Source organism: Haliotis asinina, chromosome 6, assembly GCF_037392515.1.
Source record: "Haliotis asinina isolate JCU_RB_2024 chromosome 6, JCU_Hal_asi_v2, whole genome shotgun sequence".
NCBI classification, from domain to species: Eukaryota; Metazoa; Mollusca; class Gastropoda; order Lepetellida; family Haliotidae; genus Haliotis; species Haliotis asinina.
In genome coordinates, this window is record NC_090285.1 from 63781056 (window position 1) to 63795577 (window position 14522).

At 40.9% G+C, this 14522-nt stretch overlaps 1 protein-coding gene across 1 annotated transcript in view; it reads left to right on the forward strand.

Moving 5' to 3' along the window:
- LOC137288121 (multidrug resistance-associated protein 1-like) overlaps positions 1–3821 on the forward strand; it is a 52736-nt gene extending 48915 nt beyond the window's left edge. The window contains exons 28-30 of the mRNA XM_067820518.1: positions 2038–2204; positions 2866–3060; positions 3507–3821. Coding sequence (XP_067676619.1) covers positions 2038–2204; positions 2866–3060; positions 3507–3618 — 474 coding nt within the window. The 3' untranslated portion in view covers positions 3619–3821. The remainder of the gene's footprint in view (positions 1–2037; positions 2205–2865; positions 3061–3506) is intronic.
- The last annotated feature ends 10701 nt before the right edge of the window (positions 3822–14522 follow it).

Here is a 14522-nt window from a genome sequence, read left to right on the forward strand (position 1 = left end):
GGAAAGAAAGAACAGTCATCTGAGAGTCTGCACACCGACTTTCATCAATATCTAGTGTGTCCTCCCTGCGCACGCACCACCGATTCCAGACGCCTCCTCATTCCTTGGATGAGTCTCCGGATCTGATTCTGGGTGATCCTGTTCCACTCCTCATGCAGGGCAGCCGTCAATTCGTTGAGATTATGGACTGGTGGGTCTCTCTGCCTCACACGACGGCCAATAAAGTCCCACAAATGTTCAATGGGGTTGAGGTCAGGGCTCATGGCAGGCCATGGAATTCTGTCAATTGCATTTTGCCGCAAAAAATCATTTACAGCATGCGCCCTGTGAGGTCTAGCATTGTCGTCCATAAATATGGGTCTCGTTGCCAGAGGATGGTTCTCAAAATGAGGTACCACAGCCCTGTCAAGAACCTCCTGTTGGTAACGAACACCGTTAAGGTTGCCACGGATGGTAATGATATCCAACTTGCAGTTCATGGAAATGCACCCCCATACCATAACGGAACCTCCCCCAAAGGCCACAGTCTCCTGGATGTTCCGTGGAGCCATTGCTGTGTTCCTCTGCCTCCAGACCCGAGTACGACCGTCCACCATGTGCAGCAAGAACCGGCTCTCATCTGAGAAATGGACCTTCCTCCAAGAGGCAATGTTCCAGTGCAAACGGTCATTACACCAGGCCAGTCGGGCTGCCTTATGGGCTGGAGACAGTCTGGGTCGCTTGATTGGCCTCCTTGCCCGGTATCCTGCAGCTTTCAGACGATTCCGAACAGTCCTGTTCGAGATGGGTCTCCCTGGAAGCCACTCCTGTCTCAACCGAGAGCTCGAGTCGAAGGACCTGCGCCGTACAAGTCTCAGTAAAGCTCTGTCCTCCCGGACTGTGGTCTTCCTGGGTCTTCCTGGTCTAGGCAGGTCTTTAACTTCATTAGTGGCCCGGTATTTTTTCAAAAGTTTTGAAATTATGGAATGATGTCGTCCGATTTGAGTCCCGATTTGTCTTAGAGACATACCAGCATTCCTCATGCCGATTATTTGCCAACGAGTGGCCTCTGATAATTTCCTACGTGCCATGACATTGAAATGAATGAAAAACCGAATGCAATCGACAACCTGCGCTTGTAAACACCCCAGGGAAAAAGTGCATTTTTCGAAAGTTGAGGTTAAAGCAATGCACGTGCGCTGTGCAAGCTTCACGCGCGTCATATCAACCCATGAAAAGCTCATGCTGTATGTCAATACATCAAAATTGAATAATCAATCATCAAAATTACTTCGTTAAACTTTGTTAAGTTTTTATGTGTCTTTGAATTTGGTGTTGCTTAATTAATTTCCATATGTATACATTTAACACGTCTTAACATATTAGGGAGGTATTCACACGAAGTCACTCTGGAGTAAAGTTTTCTTAATGTCTTCTGTTAGGGAACTTCTCCAAAATGACAGGGAGGTTGGGGGCATATCCCTACCCAACCTGAAATAAATGTCATATTTATGTAATTTAAAAGTATTTTTGTTTAAACATGGCTCTGATAGATGCTACTGCTGAGATTTCTGCTTACTGTTATGAAACTTGACAAATTTTCCTTGTGAGATTTAGTTTTGATTTTTAGTCATATTAGATGTTTAGAATGCATGCTGAGTAACTGATTTACGTATTTTGAGCTTTATTCCCTATTTAAGAAAGAAATCCCATTTAGTGTTCATATAGAAGTGACACCAGACGAACATGGTTGATAAGCTGTAGGTGTTCACATATAATTTCTTTTTGTTCATTGTCTTTCTTTGAGAAAGGGCACATTGGGGTAGCTTAGTGGTTAAAGCATCCACTCTTCACCCGGAAGACCTTGGTTTGATTCCCCATATGGGTACTGTATATGAAGCCCAATTTTGGTATCTCCCTCTGCGATATTGCTGGAATATTGATAAAAGCGGCATAAAACCATGCCCACTCATTCCCTCTTTGAGAAAGATGAATGTAAGTATTTGTGATGTTTTCTGTAAATGGTGGTATGAACGTTTATCTGTAACACACCACCAGGACCCTGTTCTGTTTGCTGGGAGCCTGAGGATCAACCTTGACCCTTTCAATGAGCACAGTGATAGCCAAATTTGGACTGCCTTGGACCACGCCCACCTGAAGGCATTTGTCCAGTCCCTGCCTGACACACTGCAACATGAGTGCGGGGAAGGGGGAGAGAATCTCAGGTACGTGTCTTTCAAAATTCCCACTCGGTCTAGAGAAGTTGGTCCAGACAACTGAATTGCCAAGTGAAAATCAGTTATGGTCATCTTCCCTTACCAACATATCAAGGATATCATTCTGTACCAATAGGAAATGATTTAATTACTCAACATTGTAAACTTGTTGGTCTCATTCAATATCTACAAAATGTGAATTGAAGTCCTTTGGAGTAGCCTTACTACAAGTTAAATTCCTCATAATTAGTTTCAAAAATTTCACAAACCATGTTGAACCAAAAAAAACGTATAGGAGAAACACTATCTGGATGTTCTTGCCAATGGGACAAGTCTCAGAAGGTCAAGCGCTGCATTAGAACACTCGCCTTCTGCATCAGTGACATGTTACAGTAAACAGTAGTCATAACCAGTAGTTCACTAGAGAAAACTTAACCCCTTTTCCCCTTCACTTACTATAAAAGGTTTTGATTGTTTTGACATGCAGTGTGCTTTAGTTGTTTTGCCTGTATTATCCAGGTGTCCCTGGTATTTTATTTGGATGTATGTATCTTATTAATCAGTGTCTTTGTGTTGATCAACTTGAATACAACTTCAACTCTTTCATTGCTTTGACAAGAGAGTTACTATAATGCCACTCAGCTAACTCTTCCCTCTGATTGGCTGCTAGTGTTGGGCAGCGACAGTTGCTCTGTCTGGCTAGAGCTCTACTTAAGAAGACCAAGATCCTGATTCTGGATGAAGCTACAGCTGCCGTTGACATGGAAACGGACGACCTGATCCAGCAGACCATCAGGACAGAGTTCAAGGACTGCACCGTGATGACCATTGCCCACAGACTCAACACAGTCATGGACTATGACAGGTGAGGAAACATCACCAGTCTGACCTGAAGTAAGGAAGGTTCCAGCACAGTATGTTCTTGGCAAAAGTGCAGGTGTTGTTTCAGTCTATGAAAACGGACAATACCCTGCAAATCCATAATTACCTAAAAAATCCATAAAACCGTTTATAATCCTTACTTTGATACAATGAGTTTCAGCTGAATGGAAATCAAAAGTTGTTTCACTGTCAGCCGCCTACATGAAGCTGGCGTGCTATGATACAGGAGTTGATCTAGAGGGGATGCAGGATATAACAGAAATACTACCATTAATGAGGCTGGCATCCACTGCAAGCACTTGGGAAATATTATAAGTTTTTTACCCAGTTGTCAAATCGTTGTCATCATCATCATCATCATCATCATCGTCATCATCATCATCATCGTCATCATCATCATCATTTTAATCATTATTATTATTTCCCCAGGATTTTGGTACTGGACAATGGCAAGATAGCAGATTTTGACTCCCCACAGTCTCTTCTCCAGAAACCTGGTGGGGTTTTCTACAAGATGGCTGAGGATGCGGGACTGGCTTGATGCAGATGTTGCTGTACCAGTGATGGAATGTACTTAAAACCATGAGACATTGGGCAAATACAGCCACAGTTACTATGGGATGAGTAGGAGACACCTCACTGAGGTTTCATATACAATCGAGCACCATTTACACGGACGTTTGGGTTATGTCAAAAAATCATCCGGATAATGAGTTGCCCAGCTTGTTGAATTTACAAAAAAAATATGTTCAGGTGTTGCACAATGAAAATTTATTCTTTCAGATTTACATATTTAGCACACACATAATAATAATAATAAACATATGATAAACAACAACAATGGAATAGGGAATGTGTTAACAAGTAATTTTCAAAGACACATCAAACAACCGTCAAGATATAGCAGTGAGCACAATAATCAACTTGTGCCTTCCTGTCAGTAAGCAAGCCTTTCGGGTAATCGGGTCAACTCTCAGTGGAAGTATGATGGAATGCGCAGTGTCCGATTATGTGAGAAAAGTTTTGTTGCTCACAATTGTACATGTTCTTCACTGTAAATATTACCATGGGTCAGCTGCTTGAAACTGACCTATTATAACTGAGTATTTTAAAACACTACACTGCACTACACTACACTGGAGGGTGTCTGTTTCCCATGGGGTCGGAAATATCTTACCTTCAAATCACTATGTGCACAAGCACAGGTATCATCTCACACACATTGATTGTATTGGTTACCTCTCATGAATGACATTGTTGATATTATACCAGTCTTATTTTGACATAAGAATGGGTTTGCGTCATGGTAAAAATGATGTCTTAGCCAGAGGTAGCCGATATCATTCGACTGATGTCTATTTTTATGACAGTAGTTGTGATCAAGGATTGGGTGATGTAGATATTACTATATTCAGTTTGCATGCCATTGCTTTTACAGCACCTGTGTAAGAATTTATGTACCACCCTTGTTGTCACTCAGGAAATACAAGAACTGACACCCATGAGATCAGTCTTTAGACAGATGCTCTTATGATCATTTCCATGCATCACTCTGCTTGCTATGTTAATTATCATAATACCGAGTGTGTAAAATAGTTGCTACATTTGTTAAGCCAGACAGGCTAGCTAGGCCTGAAAGTTACTTGCCCACAAAATATTTCACTAGCTAGAAATTTGAAAGACGACACACGTTTCATCATTAATGTGCCAAAAAGATTACCATTTCTGTCAGGCCATAATTAAAAGTGTATTAATTTAGCATGTCAGAGAGAGTGATATGTATTTACAAAATGACCCCATGAAAATTCACTAACCAGTTGGGCCAGTTCCTATGGAGATTTACAGTCCCAACTGGATTTTTATTAGACACAAGCTAGTGGGCTATTGGCTATTTTGCACACTGGTAATACATCATCAGTTATTCAAAGATTTCTGTCCAGTAACAGGTTAGAGCACAATGTATCCTAATATTAATGATTTGTGTTTTTGAGGAAACATTATCGTATCTTTACAGTGTCTCACAAAGTAATGTTTCCAAAAGCTGAATGTTGCTCCACATGAATTGCACTGATTGAGGATTTGGTATTTCCCCACAAGTCCATAAGCCAAGTGTTACCTTTTTTGTCTGGACTCCACATGAAATAGATCTGCAAATGAATCACTGTAATATCTTTTGATAGTCTTTTATTGTTTAGTGATGAGTGAAACTCATATGCATGTAGATAAAAGTGCAGATTTGATTATTTGTTTGTGGGTTTATTTTTCATGACTGCAGAAAGGAAATCCACCATATACCTGTCATCCATGAAGTTCAAGTGTTTATTGTGACCTAACACTGGTTTGATTGCCATGCATTTTACATTTAGTAATTTTGTGATTTTACCCAATATGTTTGTCCAAATGTATCTGTTTCTTGTATACTCAAGGATATTTAGAATTTCCATTTATACAAATGTTGCTTCGTGTATGATGATGTATTTGTCATGATTAGTGGTCAGATACTCATCTCCCTGATCTTCCCTCAACCTGGGTGGGGTAGCCTGGTGGTTAAAGTGTTCGCTTGCATGCAGAAGACCCGGGTTCGATTTCCTACACGGGTACAATGTGGGAAGCCCATTTCTGGTGTCCTGTCATGATATTGTTGCATTATTGCTAAATACAGTGTGAAACTAAACCCACTCACTCACTCACACTTCCTGCATGAGGCATAATGCAAACAGCAATTCTGTGTGCAGATTGGTGTCCCTTTGGCATAGCATCCTGTGATAATGAGTTTGAATCCCAGATTTCCCTGAATTAACTGACTCACTGTCATGTGAGTTAAATTTTGTTACAAGCTTTAGTAAACACTTGTTGAAGAAGTCTTTCATTTTATTATTTGATGCTAGTTTTAGGTTAAACATTGGCACTGTAATCAATCCCAGAACACTGAGAAATCATTATATGTGTGAGTGGTATTTTCCAAAACACTGGGTTATTTTTCAGTAGACAAAGAATGTGTGCATTAAATGACTTGAACCAGATCAGGTGGGACTGCCAAATGGCCTGATACAGTAGTGCCCAGCCATGATCTCAAACTCTGCAGAATACAAACACATACATGTACAGTGAGGCTTTGTCAAGTCAGAGATCTTGGGACCATCAAACAGGTTAAATTATGGTGTAAACATTCCCTCTCAATAATGGTTGCCTTAATCCTTTTGGCACCACAGACACATACAGAAATCCTTAGTGGTATGCCAAACTAACTATGGAGTTACCTCCCCTCAGACAAAACACATTGGCTGTATAAGGGGATGCCTATAGTTGTCAAGTTAGTATGCGGGTAAGCAGTGTGTGTTCAACAGTTCAGTGATTGCCCTAGGTACATTATTAAATTTTGCTTCATGTTGTATTTTGTTCATATGCATTTACATTCATTTATTATTGTGTGTTGTTCCACTAATTATATTGTTTGGTTTCCAATTTAAACCTTGAAATTATTATAATTCAACAATAATGCCGATGAGATTTGCACTTATAAACCCAGGTGCAAATGTACAATCTCACTAAACTAGGGAATTTATGTACCAAAGTTGTCCTATGTTTTACAACCACATTTGTTTGGCAGACTGTATGTGTTAGGATGATACTAAGCCCTCAAAGGTTAGAAGCCGCTTCATTTCATATTATAGGGGCAATATGTAATTACTGTTTATTAACATTGACTGTCACCAGTAAGAAGGTTGGACTGGGCAGTTAAGTTTAAATTCCATCCTTCTAGAAATAGTGACATCAGAGGAAGAATAACTGTAAACTGTCAAGGGAGAGTCTCAGAAGGGAAATTTTGGAAAGATGTAGAAGAAAGGTCTTCTTGTATTATTTGTTTTAAACATGCTGACATCTGAAAATTGTCTGATTTTTCCATGCCATAACTTCATACTCCCAATCATTCTTTTACACAATGTTATAATTTTCTTGTAATGTATTTTCTAATATGTAGTGTAAAACATTTGTGTAATTTTTGTGAATTGTGTTTGTTGTTAACCAGAAAGTACATATAGCTGTTGTTTACAAATGAACCATTTTACATTGAGAGCATTTTTACTTACTTATAATTTTCTTGTAATGTATTTTCTAATATGTAGTGTAAAACATTTGTGTAATTTTTGTGATCTGTGTTTGTTGTTAACCAGAAAGTACATATAGCTGTTGTTTACAAATGAACCATTTTACATTGAGAGCATTTTTACTTACTTACTTATGTATCCAAGAACACTGATTTTTACCTGATCTTTATAATTTTTGGTGGATATGAAATCTCTATTTTTGATAAATGATTCTAGTTTCATTAGCTGTATGCATTTACTGTATGTATATAGGAATACATTTTTGTGTCAGTATTTATTGTGATGTTAAGTCATTCTTTTTAGAAAGGCATGTGAATAGTTTATGAATGATCTGAGCTGTGCTCACTTGAATGCTAACTGAAGATTATGTGTCAAATTGTTGATTGTCACAGCAGAAGGTTTTGACTGTCATTCGAGATTAAAGTATTCTTCAAACGGTGATTTAGGGCCAGATATCTGTTCTGTTCACAGGATGATGACTTTAGGACATTTATTTTGCCATTGCAGGGTAGTGACTCAAGGATTAAGTTGGCTTAAAGGTCACATGCAATCAAAAACTAAAACAATTATTAAAACACAATTACCACTTATTCATGATATATAAAATGCATAGGTGAGTAATAAAAAAACAAATAAACAAAATCATAATCGCAAATGAAAAGTGCAGTATTTTGTACTTCAGTTTACCTCCCTCAGAACGAAGCAGCTGGTGGGTTGTGCACTCGAGTGTAACTAAGCCTTTTCATTTGCCACTGGTTCATTTGCTAATATGCTTAACCAGCTCTTTGTTTATAGTTTATAAGCACGATAGGTTTTTATTTCAAATTGCATGTGGTCAATGATTGAAGTTGTGCACTGCATATTGTCATCAGCAGACAGGCAACAGACATATAGGTGTCAATAAACTAGACATTGAGTTTTACCTTTGACAGAGGCTGCTTTTAACAATCAACGTGGTTCTTTTTGTTTAACAAGTCGATTATTTACTTGTTTGTCTATGCAGCTAAGATTATGAGTGCAGGATAGCTGTTGAAACCACTTTGTTCCCCCAGCGCTGGGGTAAATTTAGTGAATCATTTAAACTCTGATTTTGCTGGCTTTTTTTCATCAGTTTTCTTTTTTTTCAACTTTTTAGGTTGAATTGGCATTTTGATGATTCGTTTCTGTAAATGCATACTGAAAGGTATCAGAATCTGCCAAGTTGTGTTTTACGTTGCATGTGACCTTTAAGGATCTAAGTTGTCATCTTCACAAGGTAATGACCTTACAAACCAGATGGTTAGCTTCACACGAAGCTGTTCACTGACTCTGGTAAGAGTTCGTTTTACAGATTCAGGTTGATCGCACAAGGACCATTTTATTTGAACCAGTGAAGATCTAGAACTGATCTTCAGAGACTCATGCTTGCCACAAGAGCCATCTAACAGGATCAGGTGGTCAAATTTGCTGACTTTGTTGCCCCAATAGCATAGAATGATGTTGATGATGTTGATTTTTGAATTGTCTGGTCCAGTCCTGATTATTTACAGGCCACCATCATACAGCTGGTATATTGCTAGGCACTCACTTACATTTTATTTGAACTGTTATTGAGGAAACTCAAATTTCTTTGAGTTCACATTTACTTGGAAAGGTAAGCATTTGTGGAAGATAGCTCTTTGCTTTGATAGCTATAATTAATGACAAGGAGAGTGTGTGAATTGTCATGATGCATTCATTGCTTAATCATGTGCAGACATTTAATGCCTAGATATATATATATACCCACAGAATGTTTTATAATCTATATTTTATCTTCCACAACAGATTTTATGGTGTATTGTTTCAGTACATAAATAGTATGTATCTTTGTTAAAATTATTGAGTTAAAATAAACTGTTTTAAGTGTTTTTCTTCATAGATGATTTAGCTCACCTGACAGAAAGCCAAGAGAGTATGTTATCAGAAGTCACTGGATCAGTGACTTGAGTTGGCTTTACCTCACATCAGCGTTATTTCAGCAGTATAGTGATGAAGAGATGAAGTGAGATATGAGAGGGGTGTATCACATGTCAAATAATAAATAACACAAGACAAATTAAATATATGTCAACAATTTTAATAATAAATTATCTGTAATAATCTGTCAACAGTTTCATAGTTCAGATACATTTCCATATTTCAAGCAACACAAGAATATATCACATTCAGAAACAAGATCACTTCAGGTCACCTAGAAGGTGAGCCACATTGTCCACAAATTCCATCACACCCAACTCTTGGCTGATCAGCTGGTTCCTTTGGATCTTGTTGTCTACAGCCACATACTTCTTCTTCCTTCTGGGTTCACACTGACCTTGTTGTTGTGCAAGTCGAACCTCAGTCTTGGATTGCTCATGCTTGATCATGGCTACAAAGTCAAAGATGTTGGGTAGCAAGATGTCAGAGAGTTCAGCTTGAAATGCCAGCCTTCGAGATAGTTGTTTGTTCTGTGTCCATCATTAGCGAAGTGATTCCAAGTGAGCTTGTCCCAGCAGCCTTCTAACCAGGTGGTGGTGTTATCGTCGAGGGGTGCAACAGCCATGGAGTTCAGCCAGACGTTGTGCAATTGGTCCAGTGGTGTCAGTGGTAGAGTTTTCGCTCTCTTGGCAAGCTATCTGAATTCAGCATCTTCCTTGTACCGGGTTGTGAGTCCAAGATGCTGTATCTTTCTCCACAGAGCCTGGGCGTAGTGGAAGAAGCATCCACGGACGTCCCCAAACACAGCAGCAGCAGCAGCGGCAGCGTTGGCAACAGCTCTCTCAAAGTCGATCTGCAGAATCTGTGGTTCAGGGTTGAGATCAGGGCACTTGAAGACTTCAACGTCGTAGATGTAGGGGCTAGGAGGGTGGCTGTGGTCTGGTCAGATCTTCACTAGTCGATCATCTACGATCTGTATGGTTTCCTTGCATCCTGACTCGCAGCAATGCCACTATGTTGTGTCAGCCTTGGTTCTGTTGATCATGAATGTGTATCCGCTGTCGTATGTATGTCGTCTGCCGCGTTGATGAGGTAGGAATGATACAGCTACTGTCGCGTTTGCCGTCTTGAGCAATGACTGACACAGTGTCGGAACCGTTTATTTATATATAGAAATATATCCTTCTCAATGCAAACTAAACTTCTCAAATGTATTTCTTTTTCTACACCAGCACCCCCATCATATCAATTAAACTCACCCTGAGACGCAATATGCTTCAGTGACTGCACTCTGTAGATGGTCTGGGCACTGAGCACAGATAGTATGAGATTTTCTTAGTCTGAAAATTAGGCGGTACGGGTATACTTTGTGGAGCCATCTCACTCTTGGCATATTTCCATGTCATCTCCTTGCGGGTCATCACAGTCATCAAAGTTACATATTCCTGAACTACTGGTCGTATTTTATCATGTGTGACCACCAAAACAAATTTCATTCATCGGAATCATGTCCGTCTTGAAATGACATCATAGCTGAAGATTTTTGTAAATCAAACATGGTGGTGTCCTTGGGCAGTTGCCAGTGCTTTTCTCAAGACAGGAGGTAAGGTATGTTTACGGAGTACAGGTTAATACGCATATCTCATGATTTTACTAAACATGTGTAAGTGAGCTCTTGCTCTGTCAGAAACAAGAATTCGAAATGGATATCATGCTCATGCAAGAGTTATGGTCTCTCAAGAGACTTTTGCCCCTTAAATTGGATTCTCCAGATAGATACAATGCGTGAAGCCCATTTCTGTTGTTGAAAGTGTCTTAAAACCACTCGCTCGCTCACTCACTCACTAACACTGAAACAATGGAGTAACCCACAGCCCCAAGGAACAGATATCTGGCTGAAAACGTCACAAGTAATATTGGGTACGGATGTTCTGTGAACTCTAATGGATTCAATTCACTTCATGTTCCACCACACAGATGACAAAGCTGCTCATGGGGTGAATATACGTCATGTCTCATGGGACCACACGATTCTTATACTGTGGGAAGGTTCTGAGTTTCTTGGTAACAAAAAACTACATCTTCAGCTTGCCTGCGCCTTCAACAGTGGCAACAATTACCTGTGTCAGATTTAGCCACATCCTTTGCTGAAGGGGTTAGGGTCTGTAAAGTATTTCAGGCCCTAATGAAAATAATAGACAGGTCTTTCTGATCAACCATGAACCCTACGACATGAAGAAGGTATTTACTATGGCCCACAGTACCCATAGTAGCAGACAGATTCTTTGCTACAAGGTCGGGGAGGCAACGAAATGTAAAAGACTTCAAGTTCCTCTAGCTCATGCGTAGTCTAATGCTTGAAACTCAGATGTTCCAGCAGCTGCTACCATGGTTGTCTGTAGTACTGACAGAATAATGGATAAGTTTCACGTTGGTAATAATCGCCTAGTAAATCGACCTCATGAGTATTTTGGACAAGACAAGTGTTATGGAAACAATTTTGATATATTTTTCACAACGTCAGCCACCTAAAGAAGGGGCAAGTTTTAACCCAGAAACGTTTCGACAAATAAATCAAGAAGTTGTTATCCATAACGTATGTTTAGTATTATCATACTCTCCACATAAAGAAACTGTGCATTGTCAAAATATTATCCCAGTTGATAAGTACGATAACAATGTCAAAGGTAGATATCATGAGACCATAACAAGTCGGGTGAATTTCATTTGAAAAGTTAATCACAATGACGGCACGAGTCCACAAGCGGGACTGGGGTCAAACTGGGGTCACAATCTCAATAACGGTATGCCCACCATCGGCATTGTGCACAGCAGTGCATCAACAACGCATAGGGCCTATCTAACGTACAACGACGGCTTGTGGGATGTCACGCCAGATTCTCTCAAGTTCTGTTGCAAGGTCATGGACGTTGTCTGGCGGATGAGGAAGATGGCGTAGACATCGATCCATCTCGTCCCAAACATTCTCTATCGGGGAGAGATCCGGTGAATTTGTAGGCCAAGGCAGTAAGTCAACGTTGTGGTGATGCAAACAAATCCATAGCAACCTTGCCATTGTTCTGTTGGAATGTTAACCCGTGACGTTGCAGAAAAGGAATTGCCACAGGTCGAGGAATTCAATCCCTGTATCCCACACCAGGTAAGTTACCCTGAACAATCGCCAAATGCGTGCTGTTATTCCACCCCAAAGCATCACGGAACCACCACCAAGCGACTCCTCTCCAAGACATAACATTCTCCCACGCGTCCATAGGCACGTTGACGTCCATCACTATGGGAAATGTTAAACCTGGACTCATCTGTAAAATTTGTTTGATTGGCATTATTAGAAGTTGGTGAGCAATAAGAGAGTAAGATTCTTTATGGATAACAACCTCTTTATTGCATGTGATGCGACGTTTCAGGCTTCATAAATAAATAAGTTGTCATCCGAAGAATCCTACTCTCTTATCATCTGTAAAACAACACTTCTCCACCAAAACAAGGGTCTGCGGACATGATTTCGGCACCACATTCGGCAAGTTTGTCGATGACGTTGTGTCAGGGTAGGTCGTAGGGCGGGACGTCGTGGTCTGATTCTGTGATGATGTCGAACGGTGTTGGGGTGAATACGGCGAAGTCCTGGGGTGGTCTGGGCAGTAATCACTGCAGTCTGAAACCTGTGGCGAAGATGGGTCACCCTTATCCATCTGTCCTGTCTTGACACGTGTACGTCCAGAACGTGGTCGATCAAAAACGCCATTTGTGTTCTGGTAGCGTCTCACCTGTGCAGAAATGGTGTTACGGTGGAAATGTGCAGTCACATGTCGTTGAGACATTCCACAGGACCATCCCAACGGCCTCATGACTTTTAGCAGCCTTAGCATGCTATGCATTTCAATAGCTGTTTAATTTTTTTAACGATCCCAAGGGCAGGGGTTTGAGCTTTCCAGAGTGACAGTATTGTGTGTCATGCATTTGCTCTGTTTCTCTTTCCCGGATTGTACGTGCAACTACATATTGCACGACTCAAGGGCGAAACCACTGACGCACATACATGCGTGCTGGATATATGTTTGATAAATTTACATTTTAGATTTTTGTATGCACAGTTTCTTTACGTGCCTAGTACACACCTCATCAACAGTAGATCCGTGAAGGTCCCGGGGTAGAATAGGCCTTCAGCAGCCCATGCTTGCCACAAAAGGCAACTATGCTTGTCGTAAGAGGTGTCTAACGGGATCGGGTGGTCAGGTTTGCTGACTTGGTTGACACATGTCATCGGTTCCCAATTGCGCAGATCGATGCTCATGTTTTTGACTACTGGATTGTCTGGTCCAGACTCGATTATTTACAGACCGCCGCCATATAGCTGTAATATTGTTGAGCGCGGCGTAAAGCTAAACTCACACACTCATCAATAGTAACGCACCACCCACATTTTAAGAACGTTGTGGTACATAAAGATGGCTGTGATAAAGAAATGGTATTCAAAGACCGTTGAATGGGATATTTGTGATCTATAGGCATCTTTCTCAGTTCTCATTGGCAAATTACCTGTAAAAAATGGTAATGCATGAGTTTGAGGCAACACCTTTTCATGACAACAATACCAGCCAAAACAAGCCCCTGAAAAGTATTGCCATCTACAGTTATTAAATGAACACAAGACATCGAATGTGCACAGAAATTGAACCTTATGTGGGACAGTTTCACACAGAGAAATGTCTTCATTTCATGTGTATCCTCCTCTGGCAGCAATGGTCACTCTGACACGACGTCTCATGCTCTCAATGCGTCTCTGGATCCTCCTCAACGGTATTCAGTTCACTCCTCCACCAAAGACTGGGACAATTCCTGCAGGGAATTGACTGGAGGTTCCATCTGCTTGACCCGGCGGCCAAGAATTTCCCACAGATGCTACTGGGGGTTGAGGTCAGGGCATCGAGCTGATCATGATATCGTGTCTATGGCATTGTTCCTGAGAAACTGGCGAACAGCATGGGCTCGATGAGGTCTAACATTGTCGTCCATGAAGACAGGTCGGCTTGCAAGATTGTGGTTGTCAAAATGAGTCACCTCATTCAGAATTTCATTCTGGTATCTCTGTCCATTAAGATTCCCAGGAATGATGACCAGATCAAGCTTGCAGTCAAACCCCACACCATGACACTACCTCCTCCAAAGGGCACCTCCTCCTGGATGTTTCCCTGGTGATATGCTGCTCATCTTGACCTCCAGACTCGCGCACGGCCGTCTCTAACGTGCAGGAGGAACCGGCTTTCGTCGGACCAATGAATGCGCCGCCATGATCTAATGTTCCACCCCTGCCTTGCTGTGCACCAATTTAGACGATCCTGTTTGTGCCTGGGGTCAGTAGTGGTCTTCTGATTGGACG